Below are 23,161 nucleotides of genomic sequence, written 5' to 3'. Positions count from 1 at the left end.
TGGTACAACTTCTTTGGAAAACAATTTGGCAACATCTTGCAAAACTGAACAATTGCATACCCTTCAAATGAGTAATTCCCTTTTTAGATTCACTAAAGAATATCCATAGTGCATTTCGTAATCCCCATAAAAAAAAAAAAATCTGGACACAACCCAAATTTCTAGCTAATAGGAAAATGGAGAAATTAAATGTGATAGAGTCACACAATGAATTTTAAAAATAGCAGTGAAAATCACTGAATTACAAATAAAGGTAAAAAATGTTCAGATCTTGGAAGTACTATGTTGAGGGGAAAAAAGCACATTTCAGAAGACTATATATAGCAGGATGCCATTTTCATAAAACTTAAAACCAAGCAAAGCTAAAAAATAGCTTAAAAATGTACTGTCTAGGCATATATACAAATGTGATAAACCTATTACTTTTGAAGGGGTGAATAATAGGTTCACAATTCAGGATGTTTGTTACTTCTTGGGAGGAAGCAGGAGGACAGGATAAGGGGGAAAAGATAAAACAGAAACAAGCTATTGGTAATGTTCCAGTTACTGGGTTAAGTGATAGGCTCTCGACTGTTACATGGTGTAAGGTACATACAAATTTATCAAATATTATTTTTGTATTTATCATATACTAAGATAATATGGACAAAAAGTAAAGGAATAGGGATAAGGTACTGATGACAGTGGGTTAGAAGGGTGTTATTTTTAACATTACTTAAGTATTCTTTCAGAGAAGGCAATGGCACCCCACTCCAGTACTCTTGCCTGGAAAATCCCATGGATGGAGGAGCCTGGTAGGCTGCAGTCCATGGGGTCGCTAGGTATCGGACACGAATGAGCGACTTCACTTTCACTTTTAATTTTCATGCATTGGAGAAGGAAATGGCAACCCACTCAGTGTTCTTGCCTGGAGAATCCCAGGGACGGGGGAGCCTGGTGGGCTGCCATCTATGGGGTCACGCAGAGTCAGACACGACTGAAGTGACTTAGCAAGCATTCTTTTAAATTACTTAGACAATACTTCCATGAGAAGGTCGTATTTGGGATACGACCTGACAGAAGTACAGTAATAAGGGAAGAGCAGTTCAATGCCTGAAGACGGGTGAACTGGAGACACACCAGGGAGGACAGTGGGTACTAGGCAGAATAGAGTGATAAGGCATTGATGATTCTAAAGAGAAGGTAACCCAAAGGAGGGCTAGCCTGCTCTTTCCAATGGTTCTGCTTTTGGCACAAGTCATTTGAGTACCAGAACTGGATAGGTTCTTGAGCATGTCTGGCCTGTGCTCTGAAAGTTATGAGGGCTGCCGTAAGATTAGCAGTAGGCCAAGGTCATGGTGGTTTGGAGCAGTTAGGAAAAACACTGTGAGCTGGCAGGCTGGCCAACTGGAGAAAAAGGAAAGGGGTCAATGTGGTTGGAGCCAATGTGAGAAGAGAAGCAGAGGAGGGGTAAGGCAAAGGTAAAGAGGGGGCTGCCCATCACAATGTGGGCACTTGGAAAGATTAGGTTTTACATAACAAGAATAAGCATCATTTTGTTATCTTTCTGTCTTATCCATAATTTTTACAAATTGCATGATTTATTATATGTGTGTGTATGTGTGTGTAAAGAGCAATATTGCATAGGAACCTGGAATGTTAGGTCCATTAATCAAGGCAAATTGGAAGTGGTCAAACAAGAGATGGCAAGAGTGAACGTCAACATTTTAGGAATCAGCGAACTAAAAACTGCAGTGGGTGAATTTAACTCAGATGACCATTATATCTACTACTGTGGGCAAGAATCCCTTAGAAGAAATGAAGTAGCCATCATGGTCAACAAAAGAGTCCAAAACAAAGTTCTTGGATGCAGTCTCAAAAATGACAGAATGATCTCTGTTTGTTTCCAAGGCAAACCATTCAATATCACAGTAATCCAAGTCTATGCCCCAACCAGTAATGCTGAAGAAGCTGAACAGTTCTATGAAGACCTACAAGACCTTCTAGAACACCTAAAAAAGATGTTCTAGGGGACTGAAATGCAAAAGTAGGAAGTCAAGAAAACACCTGGAGTACCAGGCAAATATGGCCTTGGAATACAGAATGAAGTAGGGCAAAGGCTAATAGCATTTTGCCAAGAGAATGCACGGATCATAGCAAACACTCTCTTCCAACAACACAAGAGAAGACTCCTCACATGGACATCAACAGATGGTCAATACTGAAATCAGACTGATTATATTCTTTGCAGCCAAAGATGGAGAAGCTCTATAGTCAGCAAAAACAAGATTTGGAGTTGACTGTGGCTCAGATCATGAACTCCTTATTACCAAATTCAGACTAAAATAGTCAAAGCTGTGTTTTTTCCAGTAGTCATGTATGGATGTGAGAGTCAGACTATAAAGAAAGCTGAGTGCCTAAGAATTGATGCTTTTGAACTGTGGTGTTGTAGGACTCTTGAAGAGTCATTTGGACTGCAAGGAAATACAACCAGTCCATCCTAAAGGAAATCAGTCCTGAATATTCATTTGAAGGACTGATGCTGAAACTAACTCCAATACTTTGGCCACCTGATGGGAAGAGCTGACTCATTTTAAAAGACCCTGATGCTGAGAAGGATTGAAGGTGGGAGGAGAGGGGACAACAGAGGATGAGATGGTTGGATGGCATCACCGACTCAATGGACATGAGTCTGAGTAAACTCCAGGAGTTGGCGATGGACAGGGAGGCCTGGCATGCTTCAGTCCATGGGGTTGCAAAGAGTCGGACACGACTGAGCAACTGAACTGAACTGAACTGATGTATGTGTGTCCTGTTCAATCTCTGATGGCAAGGTTTGGAGAGATTATAATCTTCTACTACATTATATATTTCCATAATGTTTGACTTTGTATGTTTTTGTATTGTTTGTAATTAGAGAAATAGTATTTTTAATAATATAAGAAAAAAAATAATGCTGAGAGGAATACAGGGTGGAAGAACAAGAGCCAATAAAAGAACTAATGAAGGCGCATCCGAGGTAAGAAAACATAGGAACCACAGGCTTCCAGAAGCTAAGAGTTTAAAACAGAAAAGGCGGTCTTCACGAATAGCAGAATGCAAGCTGAGAAGAGGCAACTTTGAGACAATCACAAGGTCACTGGTGACTTAGACAAAATAATTTCTATGGATTTAAAGAAGCTAGCTGCAGTAAATGAGACCCAAATAAGTGGGAAACAGGCAAAGGCAAATTTAGGTTTGTTTTTTTTTTTTTTCCTTGCCATGCTCTGTGGCGTGCAGGACCTTAGTTCCCTAACCAGGCATTGAATCTGGGTGGCTCTCAGTAGTTAAAGTGTGGAATGCCCAGTAAAGGGAGATTTAGAGTACATTTTTCAAGGCCTTAGTGAGAATGGCAATCTCTGGGATATGACAGGTTTTAAAATTGTAAAAGTATCAAGTAAACCATCTTATGTACCATTTGTTACATTATTTGCATTTCCTAAAATTTGAGCTTAAATCCTTTTAAAAAAAAATAAAGATGTAAGATAAAAATACAAAGTAAGTGACAAAGGAACAAAAATTGTTTCACGTAAGAAATGAAAATGGGGACTTGCCTGGCGATCCAGTGGTTAAGACTACGCACTGCAGGAGACATGGGTTCAATTCCTCATGAGAGAACTAAGACCCCAAATGCCCTGCGGTGCAGTCAGGAAAAAAAAAAAAAAAAGGACGAAATGAAAGTAGATTATGAGCTGCTGAATATGGGAGAAAACCAGGAAGCCAGTCTTGCTCACTGATAGCTAACTCTGGTCAGAAGTTCCTAGAGCTGTGCTACATGGAAACAGAGAATATGAACAGGAGCAGCACGGTGGAATGAGGATAAGGAGAGAGCCAAGGGTCTAGCGAGTTGTGAAGTCAGTAGAGAATGATTTTGACATGTCTATTGAAAGCCCAGGGAAGCTGTGAGTGTGGGATCTCCATGTAGATAGAGCCTGAGATGAGCGCAGAAGTGGTGATATGGTTTAGGAGAGCAGTGACTGTCAGCTCTCTTGTACAGGCTGAGAAAGAAACCCAGAGTTTGGGCAGTATCCACAGAGAAGGGTTCCTGTAGTCAAGTTAAAATCTGGAATCACAGAGGCAATCATTTTGAAATGCACACCTCTTAACTGGGATTAACTATCCTCTTCAGAATACGTAAATAATTGTTAAGGTCATAAGATATTTGATATCTGAAAATAACAACAAAATAATGTGATCACCCATGAAAATGCATCTAACTTAGGGAACTATCTTCAATATCCTGTCATAAATCATAATGGAAAAGAAAAAAAATAAAAATAAGATGCTTTTAACTTTTCAAAGCATTTTCGCATCAATTTCCCCCCCCCCTTTTTTTTTTAAGGAGAATTACTCAAGAAATACAGGGCTGGGGGCAAGTCTCAGAACAACTCCATCTAACCCTCAAGATTCCACACTCAAGTGTGTTTACAGATATTATGCTGAATTTTCAAGAGACTAACTTTGACAGTGATTAATTAACTGAAGGTATATGCTATTAAAAAAACAAAGGAAACTGCAGCTCATGCACACACCCCCACACATAAACCTGAAAGAATGCAAAGAGGATACCAAAACGGTTCTGACCTAGTTACATTCCAATTAACACAGACGATGCTGTACTAAAACCCCTCTTCTTACTGTGAACACAAAATGCCAGCTGTGAAAGAAAGTGACACTGCTGGGTTTGCACCCTTTAGTTACCATAGAAACAGCAGAAATGGCAGCAGGTGGAAACCTCGTATTTAACTTATCAGCAATAAAACTGGGTAGACCAACCAAGGCTGCAGGGTTCATTTTAGTTAAATTGTATTTAAAAGGCAAAAGTCAGCTAAATAATGAGATAAACCATACGATTACTCAGAAGTTTTTCTTGCAATATCTGCATTTTACAAGAATTTAGTTAAGTGTTGAATGTATATTCATGATGTTTTAAGTGTATCTTAGGTTTTTTCCTTTTATAGAATCAATTTTTTTTCACAGGGTTAAATTTATTTCAGTTAATTGGCACATCATAAATAGAACAGCCTAACAATGTACAATTTATCCTATTAATTTGCTTTACACTCCCTGCCCCAGGACATTTGGAACAAAAATAAGAAACCCACAAGATGACTCTCATCAGTACCAATAAAGAAGACAGAAAAACACAAACACAATTGTCTACAATCCTGAATGACAGGAAAAAAACCAATCAGATATCAATCAGACTAGTTTCTGAACAATGAACAGTGCTAGCCTAATATTAGTGGCTACAACTATTCTTTTCTTTAAATACAGAAGTGGCGCGACTCCCATCACATCTGATACAGAAGTACATTCCCAGGAGAAAATCCTCAGTTTATGTTCCTTTGTTTACACTGTTCTCCATTGTTCACCTTGAACAAACAAGATTCTGTGTTGCAACAAACAGGACAAATAACTAAGAAACATGCTTTTTTTCTGAAATACAACACTCAATTGCTAGTAGTATCAGTCTTACCATACATTTACCCTTTAAAATAACTGGATAGTAATTGTTTTAAAAATATAGAGTATCTGATTATTGTGACTGCAACCTCCTAAAAAAGCAGGGAAGATATTTCTGTCACCATTTTATGTATCTGTTGATTTGCTGGATGAATGAACAAAGAAATGAATGAGTGAAAATTGCCAATGGTCAGTAATCATGGTCCTTTGATAGGCAAGTTCTACATTTTAAAAGAAACTGTAAGAAACTAGAATAAACGCTTACCCTGAAATATGCCACGCTCACTTCTGAACAAACTTTTTTTTTTAAGTCCTAATTTTAATTTATTTAGGGTTTTAGTAACCACTCATTGCCAATGATTCCAAAATCTATTCCTCTAAGTCCCTATATATCTAGAGATATGTCAGCTGTATGCTGGTCATCTCCACAATCATCTCAAATTTAACATGTTCAAACTGGATTTTCCCTACCTCTCTGATGGTATCCCCTTCTCAGTCACTCAGTCACCAAAAACAGAAGTCTGAGCACCTGTCCTTTATTCCTCAAATCTAATCAGTCCTCAGGTTTGATTATCTTACCTCCTAAAGATTTATCTACTATCTCTCCTCCTCTCTGGGCTTCCCTGGTGGCTCAGGGGTAAAGAAGCCACCTGCAACGCAGGAGATGTAGGTTAGATCCCTGGGTCGGGAAGATCCCCTTGGGAAGCAAATGACAACCTGCTCCAGTATTCCTGTCTGGAAAATCCCGTGGACAGAGGAAGCTGGTGGGCTACAGTCCGTGGGGTCGCAAAGAGTTGGACAGGACTGAGCACACACATGATCTCTTATTAGCACTCCCAATCTGCCTGCAATACAGGAGACCCAGATTCGATCCCTGGGTTGGGAAGATCCCCTGGAGAAGGAAATGACAACCCAGTCCAGTATTCCTGCCTAGGAAATCCCATGGTCAGAGTGGCCTTCAGTCCATGGGGTGGCAAAGAGTCAGACACGAGTTAATGACTAAACCGCCACATCTCTCCTTCATGCACTTCTCTATTGGTGGTAAAAACCTGCCTGCTAAAACAGGAGACACAGGTTCAACCCCTGATCTGGGAAGACCCCACATGCCCCAGAGCAACTAAGCCTGTGCACCATAACCCCTGGGGCTGTGCTCTAGAGCCCAGGAACCACAACTACTGAGGCCCCAGCATCTAGAACCCGTGCGTGCATGTGTGCACGCTAAGTTGCTTCAGTTGTGTCTGACTCTTTGTGACTCCATGAACTGTAGCCCACCACGTTCCCCTGTCCATGGGATTCTCCAGGCAAGAATACTGGAATGGACTGCCATGCCCTCCCTCCAGGGGATCTTCCTGGCCCCTCCCTGGCAGGTGGGCTCTTCACCACTAGTGCTGCCTATGTAACCCCCTGGGCCCATGCTCCTCAACAAAAGATGCCACTGTGATGAGAAGCCTGCATAAGGCAAATGGAAAGTAGTTTCTCGTCCCTAAGCTAGAGAAAAGCCCGTGCAGCAACGAAAGCCCAGCACAGCCTACAAGAAAAATTTTTTTAGTCTACTGTAATCTGGTGCCCACTTCTCTCTCCTTCCTCCTCTTTCACTACTTCTTGTTTTGCACCAGTAATATTAAAGTGCTCCCAGTTTCTTACCCCTAGAGAAGGAAATGGCAACCCACTCCAGTCTTCTTACCTGGAAAATCCCATGGATGGAGAAGCCTGGCGGGCCCCAGTCCATGGGGTCACAAAGAGTCAGACACAACTGAGTGACTAACAGTTTCTTATCCCATGCCCTTATTCATGCTGTCCCCTCTGCCTGGAATGCTCTCCCCACCCACGTCCCCCCGCAAGTTCATTCTTATAAATTTCTCCTCAGCATTTCAGATTCAGCTCAGTGCAAGTCCTCCAGGAGAGCCCCATTCCAACTGGGTATGTATTCTTCTGTGCTCTCAGCACCTTGTACATAGCTGATCCCTGAATATACCTCATAATTTCTTTTTTTAAGAGGAATTTCCTTTATGATTATCCATTTATGTGTATCTCCCCTGCCGCCATGCATTCATTAGGACAGGGACTGTATTTCATCTGTGCCTGTATCCCCAGTGCCCAGCCTACTGTCTGGAACACCTTAGAAGGATGAAATGTGTTTATAAAGCAAATATTCTAAGTCTAAAAACCGGTACTTCTCCCACAGAAATCCAGGGAAATGGCATTAGGTTCCATAATTCTATAAGTGTCACACTTTAGGTGTATTGTGGGTTAAATAGGGCTTTGTATTCAAGAGAACCTAACCACAATTTAAAGTGCCACTTCTAAGCAAAAATTCCTTCCCAGTTAGAAATTATTTATAACAAGATGCAGGCTGTCTTAAAATGGGGGCAGAGTATAATATTAAATGCTATGATTAATTTCATTTTACTTTTAAGGGTCTAGAGGTAATGGGCATCCTTGTTAATTAAACCTTGGTATTCATGGTAAACAGCTGCCAACCCAGCACCGCAAGACAGTGAACAATGCACTTCTTTGTCTTTGCCTTTTAGGAGTGGTCACAGGCCTGAACAGCAGAGATAAGGTTTTCTTTTCTCTAACAAGAACCAATAAAAAGCAGCCTTTATAAAAAGCTTAATGCAAGACAAACACATGTATCCAGAAGGCTATTTACCTAAGTAACTTCAAGGTCACCAACAGTGTATAATCAAGATATATTCCACATTGACAGCAAGGCCAGGAAATAAAAGCCACCAAGACACTCAGGTGCTATACTATTTATTAACTAGTACAATCCATCCACAGAGAAGCAACACTGGTAGAAAGTAGTATTCTTTTTACATTTGTAACATTCACATTCAAATCAAAGAATTCAGTCTTATTACCTTAAGAAATTAAGAATGTCCAAGGTAGAAATTAAGAAGCTGAGCCCTCTCAGTTTACTCATGAAGAAATGCAAACAAAAAACAAAAAACAAAAACAAACAAAAAACCTACAACCTCAACTAAGTTCACTGTCCACACACAGTGGCAGACCCAGGATTAGAACCCAAGTCTCTCAGTGGTGCGCTCTAGGCCAAGCTTATGAGAACAAAAGCACACTTGGCAAATGGACAATACTTAATTAGCTTACAGTGCTCACCGGGAAAAGACTTCTACTCTGATGGTACTTAGGTAAAAATATAATCATCGCGCGCGCGTGTGTGTGTGTGTGTGTGTGTGTGTGTTAGTCACTCAGTTGTGTCCGACTCTTTCGAAACCCATGGACTGTAGCCCGCCAGGCTCCTCAGACCATGGAATTCTCCAGGTAAGAATACTGGAGTGGGTTCCCATTCCCTTCTCCAGGGGATCTTCCCAACCCAGGGATCAAAGCCAGGTCTTCTGCATTACAGGTGGACTCTTTACCATCTGAGCCACCAGGGAGGCCCTGAATCATCCTATGCTGCTGCTGCTAAGTCGCTTCAGTCGTGTCCGACTCTGTGCGACCCCACAGACGGCAGCCCACCAGGCTCCCCCGTCCCCGGGATTCTCCAGGCAAGAACACTGGAGTGGGTTGCCATTTCCTTCTCCAATGCATGAGAGTGAAGAGTGAAAGGGAAGTCGCTCAGTCGTGTCTGACTCTTAGCGACCCCATGGACTGCAGCCTACCAGGCTCCTCCGTCCTTGGGATTTTCCAGGCAAGAGTACTGGAGTGGGGTGCCATTGCCTTCTCTGGAATCATCCTATAGTGCTGCTCAAACAGAATGTCAGTGGTGGTCAGGGGCTTTTGCACATGCCATACAACCACTCAACTCCTACCTTATCCTTTCCAGCTCAGCTCAACTACCAGTGTCAAAGAAGACTTTCTGACCTCCTGGATTAGGTCAGTTCACACCTTAAATCCTCTCAAAGCACCTTGAACTTTTCCTTTACTGAACTTACTACAGGTTTTTTTTTTTTCAAATTATCATATATTTAGTCGTGACTATTTAATGTCTATTTCCCTCCTAGTCTAAAATCAAGTTTAGGAACCTTTCTTGTTCATTCTGCACATCACTGTATTCCTCACATCTACAATACAGGGACCAAAACAAATACTTGTGAGAGTTGCATGGTAGGTAGCAAGAATGAATAAATTAATGATCCTTGTTCTTGGCTCATCCTCACAAATCAGAAGGTGAAGATGCCCTTTGCATGGGGCAGTTCTGACAGCAGCTGTTGAACCCTTGATCTAGATGAAACACCCCAAATGAGCTGTGATATTGCCTGTGGTGGGCAGAATGGTGGCCTGCCCTCACCCCCAAAGATGTCCATGTCTTAATTCCAGAAGCCTGTAACTATGTTATATCACATGGCAAAAGGGAATTAAGGTAGCAAATAGAATAAAGTTGCTCAGGTGAGCCCAATGGAATCACAATAATCCTTAAATGTGGAAAGCAGGGAAGAATCAGCATCAGAGTGAAGCAATGAAAAGGACTCAACCAGCCATTGCTGTTTCAAAGCTAAAAGGAAGGAAACCAAGATCAAAGAATCCAGGTGATCTCAAGAAGACAGGAAAGGCAAGAAAGCAGATTCTTTCCTAGGGTCTCCACAAAGAAACAAAGCCTTGCCAACACCTTGATTATTAGTTCAGTGAGACCCATTTTGGATTTCTTACTTTGTGCGTCTTAAGCCACTAAATTTGTGGCAATTTGTTACAGCAGTAATAGGAAACGAATGCACTGAGTTTAATTTTATTTGGAAGCACAATCTCAGTTGCCTCTCAAGAGTCTAGTCTTGACCAAAGTCAAGATCTGAAGGCTTGGAAGTGACCTACCTAATGAGAGCATCTGTGTCTGTTCAATGCATAATATTAGGTGCAAATAGTCTTAATAATGTTTATTGTGCTATATTAAACTAAAACCCTTAGTTTACTTTGGTCTTTGAGAGCTACTCTGAATTTGCCACTGACTTCAGAGGTAAATGTCATTTGCTAACCCCTGTTGTTCCCACCTACTCTTGGGTCTTTACATCTTTCACAGCTAAATGACCAAGCCCTTCCGTGGTATCTCCATGCATGTGTGCTAAGTCACTTCAGCTGTGTCCAACTCCTTGCAACTCTAGGGATTGCAGCCTGTCAGGCTCCTCTGTCCAGGGGGTTCTCCAGGCAAGAATACTGGAGTGGGTTGCCACGCACTCCTCCAGGGGATCTTCTGGACCCAGGGATCGAACCTACGTCTCTTACGTCTCCTGCATTGGGAGGCAGGTTCTTTACCACTAGCGCCACGTGGGAAGCCCTCCTTGGTATCTAACAGTCTTCTTATGGAGAAGGTTTGTGAATAGCCATGCAACTTGGAATTAGTTTGGGTCCTTTACAAATTGGGTAAGAAATTATTATAAAAATTTGTGGGAGCTTCCACTGGCAGTCCAGTGGTTAAGACTCTGCTCTTCTAATGCAGGGGATGCAGGTTCAATGCCTGGTAGGGGAAACTAAGATTCCATATACCTCTTGGTGTGGGCCCCCCCAATTTTTTTTAAATAGTATACATATTTTCTTAAAAATAGAACCACCATACAATCCACCAGTTCCATTCCTGGGTATTTTTCAGAAAAAAAAACAAAACAGTAATTCAGAAAGATATCTGCACCCCTATGTTCAGTGCAGCATTATTTCGAATGGCCAAGATAAAGAAGCAACCTAAGTGTCCACTGATACACAGATAAAGAAGATGTGGTGTACACACGCACACACCATGGAATATTACTCAAGTCACAAAAGAGAATAAAATCTTCCATTTCCAACAATATCAATGAACCTGGAAGGTATTATGCTAAGTGAAGTAAAGTCAAAGACAAATACAAAATGATTGCATTTATATATGGAGTATGAAAAGCAAAACAAATGGACAAACATAACAAAACAGAAACAAACTCAGAGACACAGAGAACAGACAGATGGTTTCCAGAGGGGAGGGGCGGAGGGAGGATGAGTGAAATAGGTGGGGGAGATTAAGAAGTACAAACTTCCAGTTACAAAATAAATAAGTTATGGGAATGAAAAGTACAGCACGGGGAATACAGTCAACAATTTTATAATAACTTTGTATGGTGACTTTGGTCTTTGAAAACTGCCCTAAATTTGCTATTGACTTATTGTGATCATTTTGTGATGTACAGAAATATCAAATCATTTTGTTGTGTACCTAGAACCAATGGAGTGTTGCAAGTCAATTATACGTCAATAAAAAAATAATAAAAAAAAGAATGCCCATGGCAGTATATATATTTGTCCTAATTCATCAATTTGTAATTAAAATGGGTGCATTTTATTGTATACAAGTTCTACTTCAATAAAATTACTAAAACAGTTATGCCTGAATTAATTCTTCAGTTTTAAACCTAGGACTCAGAGTCCTGGGGGTCCTTCTGTATGCCCTGGTTCCTCACCAGTTTCTGCCATTGCCGTCACTGTGGAAGATAGTTTGACTATATACCCTTTTAGGGACTATGAAGTTAACTTGCAAATAACCTTCTATATCATGTGTTTCTGAGTGCAGGCAATAAAACTATACTGAACTCAGCGATCATCAAAAGAATCTTGACCCTGAGCTGAAGCTCAAGCTCAAGAGGTCTTACAGGCCACTGTGAGTGAAACCACGTCCCCTTTGAAGCTGACCCTCTAAGAAGTGTGATTCTTAGTATGTATCACCTGCCTGTGCAACAGATGGTAGAGCATTACGCTCTCACTCAAACCGACAGATGTACGGGACTCTGCTGGAAACTCCAGTGACTGGGCTATGGGTATGGATGATGGAAAAACTGACATGCCAAAATGAATTGCAGCCCCACATCTAGAAAACACTTCAATAATCCCTTCTTACATTTGTAAAGTATGTGTGGCAGGATCCAGAGAAGCATTCCCTGTGAGAAGCATTCCCTTACCTATCTTCACAAGGGCTGTACAGAGGGAGCAGGACAGGAGTCACTGCACACAGATGACGTCACCACAGTCAAAGGCCTTCAGACTGCCGTCAGGAGCAGCTGAGCCACTGACCATGGAGGACTAGCTCTAAGGAGCTAGTCAGGAACCAAAGGTCACCCACAAAAGCCCTAGTGTGAATCTTTCAATGTGACAAGATCTGTGACTATCCAGAATCACCTAAAATTACAGGTTAGAATAAACAGACCACAGGTAACTTTTTTCATTGTTAGCTATGCATTCTGAAAGAAATTAGGGTGATTAAATCATATTAAAATAAATACTACTTTCTGTCACAATTCTTAATAAATCAAATGAAAAATAATAGTCATTTGATTAACATGGAATTGTTTGAATGAATAGTTATGTGAAACACTAACTTTGATCTCATTTAAGCAAGTTTCTTGTATTCTTAAATATAAGACTTGGCAAAAAATATTAGCAATATTTAAATATAAACCAGATGAAACATGGCCTACCTTTTTTTTAAATACCAAGAAGCATGTTTCACATATTTATAGTAGGGCTCTACTCTGTAAAGCAGAAGGGGCTAGGAAGAGCATCTGGCTAAAGGAATTCCAGAGAAGAAAGCAGTTAAAAGCAAGGGCAATACTGGATTGCTGATGATATTCAGAAGAATGTACAGAAGAAGCTTCTTCAGAAAATCAGGGATTCAGGAACTCTAGAGCTAACACTCGGAGAAGGCAATGGCACCCCACTCCAGTACTCTTGCCTGGAAAATCCCATGGATGGAGGAGCCTGGTAGGCTGCAGTCCATAGCGTAGCTAAGAGTCGGACACGACTGAGCGACTTCACTTTCACTCTTCACTCTCATGCACTGGAGAAGGAAATGGCAACTCACTCCAGTGTTCTTGCCTGGAGAATCCCAGGGACGGGGGAGCCTGGTGGGCTTCCGTCTATGGGGTCGCACAGAGTCGGACACGACTGAAGTGACTTAGCAGCAGCAGCAGCAGAGCTAACACTACAGACTCAACTACCGTGTAAAGCACCTATCACTGCCATTTCACAAATGAATAAACTAAGGCTTGAGTAGCAAGATTAACCATCTCAGAAATAATTTTTTTTTACTCTAGGGTCTCAAAGCTCCCATACCATAAGAACAAAGCTAAAATTCTAAAACATTATCAAAATGCCTGCAAAATGCTGAAATGATGGCTACAGTAAGATTTTAAGGGTTTCTTTGAAGTATAAACATTTGCCTTATCGGGCCCTGTTTAGCATAGGTAAAATTAAAGACTTGATGCATCTCCTTGTCACACAAGATACAAAGAAAAGCTGTGAGGCACAGAGAGATTTTCTAGACAATTCAACAACCAAGCATTTAATATTTTAATCAAATTTTCACAAAGAACAGCACAGCACTTTTTTTCCAATTGAGTAGAAAATAGAGAGCCATCTTTGATTTCATATATAGCACTTTCCTATAATGATGTTCCTAGAGAGTCTTCAAATGCTCTTTTTGGCTAAAGGACTATATTTCATGCTGTCCTTTTACTGCTTGTCAGCTAGTTGGTAGAACTCAACAGCATGAGAAACCTTGGGAAACAATGTTTTTGTCATCATTTAAATTTTTCCTTGCATTTTTGCTATCGCTTTACATAAATGAGTGAAAAACAAACATAATAATAAGTACTAATATCAGTGATAAGAATATGCCTCAGACTGCCTAACAAAGAAAGAACCTCTCAGTATGTTCAAAGTGAAAAATCCTGGATCTCAGTTGCACACACCCTCTAGGTTTACGTGGATTAAACTTGTGATCTAATAGCAGGGTGGGGAAAGAGTGAGGGGAGAGGTGAGGAGGGGAAGAGTAAGGAACATATACCAAATTCTGGGAGTAAATCACTGAAGAATGGAAAAAAGAAGGAATAATTGGTACTTTATAATGTTTCATTACTCTTTATCACTAGAACTATCCTGAAATTCTTACTACACAAGCAGCTTTTATACATGGAAGAGGCTGTATATGAAAGGAGGGGACTTCTTGCATTTTCTTTACTGTATTTTAACTAAATAAAAAGGACAATAACAGGATCCAAACATCATTTAAAAGCCTCTCAGACCTATGGTAGGCAGCTTCAGACATAGTTTCCAATCATCCCCACCCCCAGTACACACACTCTCATGTAGCTGTTCCTGTTGAATATGGCTATGCCTGTGTCCTCAGCTGCCAAGTCATGTCCAACTCTTTTGCAACCCCACAGAGGAGCCCTCTGTCCATGGGATTTCCCAGGTAAGAATACCGGAGTAGGTAGTCATATCCTCCTCCAGGGAATCCTCCCGACCTAGGGATTGAACCCATGTCTCCTGCATTAGGTGGGTTTTACTACCAAGCCATCAGGGAAGACAAACATGGGCTATGCCTAGTGACTTGTAATGAACAGAATACAGCAAAAGGAATGAGTTGTCACTTTCATGATTAACTTACAGAAAACTGTGACTCTAATAGAATAAATAAGTCTTCAGGGCTATAACCAAGCCTACTGGTAGTTCAGATGATAAAGAAACTGCCTACAAACCAGGAGACCCAGGTTTGATCCCTGGGCCAGGAAGATTCCCTGGAGAAGGGAATGGCAACCCACTCCAGTATTCTTCTCTGGAGAATTTAACTGACAGAGGAGCCTGGTGGGCTTCAGTTCACGGGGCCACAAAGAGTTGGACATGACTGAGCGAGTAATACTTTCACTTTCTAGGTCTGAAACAGAAGTAACTTTATACCAATCCAAAACTGTTCCGTAGATGTTAATAATAAAACTCAAAAGATTACAGGATGTAAAATTATTTTCTCCAACTGGATCTCACAAAAACTTGCACGTACCATGTTTGCAGACCATATACTAGCTATTTGTGCCTGTGAACTTCAAGTGACCCACTACTAGCCCACTATTGTGAAGAATATCATATAAAATTCAAGTTAGAATTTTGCAATGGAACTGCCGTATTTTTAAAAAGACAGAGCTAGGGTTAGAACCCTAGAGCATTCATTCAAATCCTTTCTTTAATAAAGACCTAGCATTTATCATCTGCTAAGCCCAGAGATATGAAGGGGAAAAAATAGAGTTTAACTTATAGTTCAGTTTATGCCGCTGATCCAGTAGCAAGATTCTGTAACAAAGGAGCCATGAATCCACTTAACAATACTACCGTTTAGCCCACATTTCTCTACCTTTGCTAAAGAATAATGTGCAACTGCCAGATGCTTGGCTAAAATTCAATTCAAGTAACTTATTAGTACAAACATTATGCCAACACTAGGAATACAAAAATTAGTGAGATCTGATTCTTGCTCTCAAGAAGTTCAAAATTTTGATAAAGAGATAAAACTATATCCTGGCATTCTTCCAGCCTACCAGAATAATAATGTCATAAAAATGAGTCATCTTATAGTTCATCTTCTTACTCTTGGCTATATCCTGCTGTAAAATTAAAATACATCTTTCCTCCCTTGGTGTTTACAAGTTCCAAATATTTATAGACTTATGTCTCATTTTACTGTCTCTTTGCTAAGCTGAATACATTTAGCTCCTTTTCTCCTTTCCTTTTAAAACAATTTCTCAATGTAAGTAACATTTTTGATGACTTTATTGTAATTCTCTATCTCTGTATTACATTCTAGGATCCAAATGACATAATTATTTTTCCAGATATGCACTCAATCACAATGAAAAACATCAACCTCTTGATGATGTGCTTCTATGTGTGAAGTACAAAACACTGGTTTTTATTTACTTTTTAAATTTGTTGAGATATACTATTACACTGCAATTTTATATTTACTCTAACACTTTTAACTGTATGAATTTCCTATGTTTCTCACACAGAATTAAAATTTAGAGATGGTACGCACTCTGAACGGTTGTGACTAACAGTGTAAACCCAAATTTCCTACAGTAGTAGGAAATGAAGCATTTGAAAAAACTACTCACTGACTAAAACTGCAACTCTACTCTTAAGCTCACACACAAAAGTTTTTCAAGAGTCTCCATCATACCCCTTTTAACCATATTCATATTTCTATATTTCTCTATCTACTGCAGAATGTATCTATAAAGTAAACATATGGTTTTAAATCTATTCCAGAAAAATTTTTGGCAAAACCATGACAGTATGACAATATGGTTCAGATAGTAGGCCTCATGATCAGTGAAAGAACTAAGGAGGCTATCAAAGACTATATTCTTACTGGTTTAGTGCTTCAGATCTTGATAGAGTTACTTATTTAAGGAGTAGAGGCACTAGGGGACTGTACAGGTAAAATATGAACAAACGTTATACTAGGTCAGAACCACCTTCAGAACACGTCTTCAATGCTGTGTCCATGCCAGTACAGACGGCCAATAACGGCACGATGGCCCATGAAAAGAGGCTTCACATCACTAACTTTTAGAGAAATGCAAACCAAAACCACAGTGAGGTGCCATCTCATACCAGTCAGAAGGCCATCATTAAAAAGTCTATAAATAACAAATGCTGAAGAGGATGCTGAGAAAAGGGAATCCTCCTACACTGCTGGTGGGAATGTGAGTTGGTGCAGTTACTATGGAAAACAGTATGGAGATTCCTTAAAATCTGAAAATAGTGTTACCACGTGACCCAGCAATCCAACTCCTGGAAATTATAGTTTTGTCTGGATCTATATTCCTGGATATAGATCCAGACAAAACTGTAATTCAAAAAGATATAGGCACACCTATGTTCATAGCGGCAATATTCACAACAGCCGAGACACGGAAACAACCTAAAAGTCCACTGACAAGATGAACAGATAAATGAGATTTGGCACACAGATACAATGGAGTATCACTCAGCCACGAAAAAGCAAATACTAATGCCATCTGCAGCAACAAAGATGCAACTAGAGGCTATCATACTAAGCGAAATTAAGTCAGAAAGAGAAAGACAAATATGGCATTATATCCCTTGTATGTAGAATCTAAAATATGAAACAAATGAACCTAACTATGAAACAAAAACGGTTTCACAGACATACAGCACAGACTTGTGGTTGCCAAGGGGAAGAGGGTTGGGGGAAGGATGGAATGGGAGGCTGGGGTTAGCAGATGAAAGCTATTCTATGTAAAACGGATAAACAATAAGGTCCTACAGCACAGGGAACATATTCAATATCGTATGATAAACCATAAAGGAAAAGAATATTTTTAAAAAGTGTATATACAGCTGAATCACTTTGTTGTACAGCAGAAATTAACACTGCAAATCAACTATAATTCAATAATATATATAATATATATATTGCATGTATATGTATGTGTGTATATATATGTGTGTGTGTGTGTGTATAGTCCATGCTATATAAGAGGTAATAATAATCAGTGGTGGCTTCTTTAATAGGGAAAAATAATTTAATCAGGAAAAAACCCCTTAATTCTGTTGCTTACAAACTTTCAGTACTTAAATACAAACAAACTCCCTAGCCTGATATTTAGGGCCTTCCTCAATTAGGCTCCAACTCATATCTTCCTAGTCTGACTTCATACTACCCTAATTCAGCTTATCCATTTTTGAACCTGACAGAAATACATATTCTTTCTGAGATAATTCAAGTGCTTTCTCCCCGCAGAATATCACATCCGACACTCCATTAGGTTACCCTCATCTCTCAAATATCTCTTTAAATTCTAAATGGCACCTCTCTGAAGCTTTCCCTTATGCCCCCATTCAGAACCTCTTCTAACCCCGAGTAGCATTCAGTCTGTACTTCTCACATTGCCATGATCACAATCTCTCTCATCTGTCTTGTAGTATAATTGTCTGTGTACATGTTATAGTTCTTCGCTCAACCTAAATTCCTAAGAAGGTCCTGATATAGTCACGTTTGTACTGTCCTCACCAGGCCATGCTTTGCATGTATTAATACAAGGAAATAAAAAATATGCTGTAATAATCAATATATTTACTCAGTATCTATTGTATACAGAGCAGTAGTATACCAAAATGAACCACTGACCCTACTCTGTCAATAACTTTATGGCCTAGAACATCTTCTAGACATCTATATAAATTACTATAGTGCTAACAGACAAATGCCAGAAGAGGAGCAAAGATGAAGTACAACAGTAACCAATAAGGAGGACAGATTATTTCCAAGTAGGGATGGATATGAGGATAAGTTTAACATTTGTGCAAGTTCTGAAAAACAGGTAATATCTGAATTACGTGGAGACAGGGTAAAGTGTTTTAAGACAAAAGAAATAAATGCCACTGAGGCAGGAAATCTCAGGAGGATCTAAGGAATAATCAGTAGTTCAACAATATACTGTATGTGAGAGATTATAGGGATATAGGAGAAAAATTTTAAAGGCAGCTAGAAGTATACCTGACAAGACCCCAGAAGCCAAAAAAGGAATGAGAGCTTTAGTCTCTAAGCAGTGAGGAACTATTTCAAAGTTCCTGAGCAGGGACTGAGTAATTATTCTGAAGGTCTACAGTGGACTGGAAGGAAAAAGGATGGCTGACAAGCAGACAAGAGGCTAGCACCATCCTACAAGAAAAGGATAGGAAAGGCCTGAACTAGGAATGAGGCACTAGGAATAGAAACAGATGAATGGAAGAGAGATTTCAGTGGGGAAACTGACAGGACTAGACAAGTTCCAGATGTGGAGTACAAGGGTCTGCAAGTGGTAAAAGAAGTTTCTAGGCTAGAAGGAGGGTTGTACCATCACCAAGATGTCTATGAGTGTTAGTCGCTCAGCGTGTCTGACTCTGCAACCCCATGGACTATAGCCCACTAGGCTCCTCTGTCTATGAAATTCTCCAGGCAAGAAGACTGGAGTGCGTAGCCTTTCCTTCTCCAGGGGCTCTTCCCTTCTCCAGGGGCTCTTCCCAATCCAGGGATCCAACCCAGATCTCCTGCATTGCAGGCAGCTTCTTTACCATCTGAGGCACCAGGGAAGTCCCCATCACCAGGATAGAGGACTTAAAGCAGCAGTGAGTTTGGGTAGGAGAAAACCAAGTCCTGGCTATGCCAGGTTTCAGTACTACTGGACATGTAGGCAGTGCCATCACAAGTAACATGTGTCAAACTATCTTACTTAGAAAAAATATAAAATTTTACAAAAAAAAGAGTTGAGATTAATCTTCATTAAAGCTATAGTTCATGGGGTTGCAAAGAGTTGGACATGACTGAGCAACTAACACGCTAACAACACATCCTACTTAGAAGAAATATACAATTTTATGAAAAAAAGAGTTGAGATTAATGTTCAGTAAAGGATTCTGATAAATGATTCAAACATGAATATGACCTCAAGAATATAACTCACAAGGCTATATTAAGTAGCAAATTAAAATCTAAAACCATTTATGAAGGAGGGTTTGACCTAGAACTTCATGTACCCAAGAATTATTTTCATACATGCTGATTCACAGGTAATAGTAAAGCAGATACGTGGAATGCAATGAGAACCTCAGTTTAAAATTATGAGGTGAAATGCTTCTGTTGAAATAGTAAATGCAGCTCTGTGCTGTCATTTGGCCCCAATTTAACTTAAATGCCATATCACGAGACGCTCAAGTCGGAAGACTAGGCCTAACTGACAAGGTAGCATTCCTTTCTATAATAAATACTTCCCCTCAGTTAAAAGAACTGAGTCGACCTAGATTTATACCTACTATATCCCTAGAATCTCCAAAAGCCTAAGCAAAATAAAAGTTCCAATTATAAACTCACGGGTATTACAGCTATTCAGCACCCATATTTCTTAAGAACAAACAAAAGAATTTCATCAACATAAACTAAAATAATAACAATGAAAAGATGTTTAACATATAATTTGATATTAATAAATTTTTGTTATGTGTGTGCTGAGTAAAAAAGTAAAATCAAATATTTGAATTGTGGTTAATATGCCTAATAAATATATTTCCCCTGTTAGATTTATTCATTTACTTAATTCTACTTACTGAATGCAATGTCATTATTTCAGTTCAGCTTTGAAAACAATAAGAACTCGGTCTTTAATTATTAACATTTTTACAAACAGTAAGCAAAATTATGAAAAACAAAATGGATTAAAAGGTATTTGTTTTACGTACAGCCATCTCATTAAGATTATGCAGGTCATTTGTTAAAAACCACATTGACACTTTACAGTTGTGTGTAAATGCAAGGAAAGAACATACGCTAAAAGTTAATAATGGTACTCTTTTCATCATAGGCTTATGGGTGACTTTTATTTCCTTCTTTTTGCTTACGTGCATTTTCAAATTTTTCTATAATTAATGTTCATCATAACTGTACCAAGAAGAAAAGTTATTTTTATAAGGAGAGAACAAAACACTGGTCAATTTAAAAGAAACATACTTACCAGATCTCTGTGAAGCACCCAATTTGCATGGAGGTAATGGATCCCATCAAGAATCTGGTAAAGTAATGATTTAACCATAGATCTTGGCAACTGCATGGGCTTTTTATTTGCTTTTGATGCACGGTGAAACTTAATAATATGCTAAAAATTAGAAAATATATATTAGAGTAACATAGTCTTTGCCTGTGTCAACAAAACACAATAAAGGCTGCAATAAGTACGTTTTAAGATTACTTATTAAAGGCCAATAATGACACAAAGAAAAATAAATAATAAGCTCAAACCAAAACAGAATCTATATTGAAGGTGAATGTGACATTATTAATGTGGTATGACTTATTGAAACCATTAAGATTTGCATTAAGTAAAACCAAGAAGTAAAAAGGGTTTATAATTTAAAACCTGCCTTAAAATAGCATTAATTGTATTCTCTACTGACAGAAGGAAAAGGGGAAAAAAACTCTGTAAATCATTACTGTTCTATAAAATAAAGTTAGTACTTAGTGCATTTGGGTAACATTACTGACTGCATATATATCAGAATTATTGTAAAGTTACACCTTCTTTTGTCACATAATGAAATTAGGATATAGTCTTAGTAGTCAATAGTAAATAGCAGTCACTAGACACAAGCAGGAAGAGAAAAATGGGGAATTCAATTGCATTGAAATAAATATAAACTGGATCATCATATCCAAATTTTTATGTACACGTGTTATACTGTGGGAGGGGAAGAAATTCCACCTGCCCCCTGCACTCCCACATCCACCTCCATCTCCATCCAACATTTGCCCAAAACATGCCAACATGGGTACTAGATATCCGTGACAGAAGAGGTTCTTGTCAATATCTGCTATAAGGAAATTTCTTTCAAGGCCTATTAGTCTGTTAAAGTTATTCTTGAAAAGAGTTATAATTTATATAAATGACAAACCACATTCTATTGCATCAAAATTTAATTATCTGAAGTTTGAACTTACTGCCAAGTTTGAATTTGTTTTTTACTTTTGGGAGCTCCTGGGATAAAATGTTTAAATGACTTGATTCCTAACTTTAAACATGTGAAATTAGAATTTTTGGCTTCTTTTATTTATTGTTTAAAAAAAATCCCTAATATCTGCAGACCTGTACATATTTGTTTGGTGGAGTGAATTTTAAATGGCAAAATGCTGCAAGAGAGGACCTTCACTTAGAGAGGAAAACTATTCACAAGCACATAACTGTTAAATATGAACAGTTAAATATGTGTGCAGTGCGAAAGAAAGTAATTTCCCTAGAACATATTAGGAAACTGCCATTAATTACGTAAAACTACAATCTCCCACTCAGGAACATTTTTTGAAATGAAATTTCTGAATGTGACAAATACTATAAAACAGGATGTTAATGTTTATTACTCTAATTCTTTTAAATCAAAATTTACCTTTAGTATATTTATTTTGAAACTATGGTCAACAGAGCAAGTTTTCCTTTCTGTACATTAGCAGTATGGAGCACATACATTTATTCTTCATACCTATATAAAATTATTATCCCAAAAATAAAGTGAGTTTAGACTTACCCATAAATCGTGTTCTGCATAATCAAACAGCAGCCACACCTTCCTGTCACTGTGAGAAAGGAACACCTTCTGCAGGGCGATCACATTAGGGTGCTTCAATTCTCGCAAAAGCTGAAGGCAAGAGGAAGAGAAGGGTCACTATTCTGTTAGCAGAGAATAATGCACTTCCCATAACTTCAAAATGAAATTTTTGAAAATTTAGACAATCCAGATAACCAGTGTTTAAAAAAAAAAAAAAAGCAACCCCACCACCCAAATACCATAACTTAGAGATAAACTCTGTCCACATCTTGATACATCTCTTTCTCTGTAATATGTATGTTTGGAAAACGGGATCCTTTTACATGGTAAGATGTAAAATAGTAAACAAAAATAATACTATATTGCTAAATAATGAAGTGTATTTTGGCATTTGTGTAATTTTTTTTTTTTAACTAGAGGAAAGGCTTCTAAGGAAGCAGGAATACTGTTTATATCCACTCCAACATAGTATGTGCTCAATTTGACAAAAGGCGGAAAGATGTTTAACAATCCCTAGCTAACTTACCCATGCCAAGAGCCTGAGACAGGTTTTTCAGAAGAGTAGAGAGCATAACAGAATGAGTCTCACACCCACTGATAAAACTGGTGTAGAAAAGAGGCCCTATAAACAGAAGAAAGACTAGGCCTTTCACAAAGCAGAAGCTTCAAGCTGGACTCTGATAATAAGAAGGAAAGATAGATCATATCAGCAAGTGAAAACTTAGTTCCTGGCCCATAACAGGCAGTTGCTTGATAAAATATTTAGCAACAATAACATTAGCTGCTCAAGGTGGAAGTCTTCTAAATATGCCCGCCTCACACCGTCCTTAAC

The 23,161-nt window shown here is 39.0% G+C and overlaps 1 protein-coding gene across 4 annotated transcripts in view; it reads right to left on the bottom strand.

Moving 5' to 3' along the window:
- The window catches only part of CDK19 (cyclin dependent kinase 19), a 171,289-nt gene that overhangs the window by 32,040 nt on the left and 116,088 nt on the right, over window positions 1-23,161 (bottom strand). For all 4 annotated transcript variants that reach the window (XM_040238493.1, XM_040238494.1, XM_040238495.1 and 1 more), the window contains 2 exons: window positions 22,309-22,419; window positions 20,748-20,888 (listed from right to left, as the gene is read on the bottom strand). In XM_040238493.1, the coding sequence (XP_040094427.1) occupies window positions 20,748-20,888; window positions 22,309-22,419 (252 nt within the window). The remainder of the gene's footprint in view (window positions 1-20,747; window positions 20,889-22,308; window positions 22,420-23,161) is intronic.

Source organism: Oryx dammah, unplaced genomic scaffold, assembly GCF_014754425.2.
Source record: "Oryx dammah isolate SB20612 unplaced genomic scaffold, SCBI_Odam_1.1 HiC_scaffold_4, whole genome shotgun sequence".
Classification (NCBI taxonomy): Eukaryota; Metazoa; Chordata; class Mammalia; order Artiodactyla; family Bovidae; genus Oryx; species Oryx dammah.
This window is presented reverse-complemented; position numbering and strand designations above follow the sequence as displayed.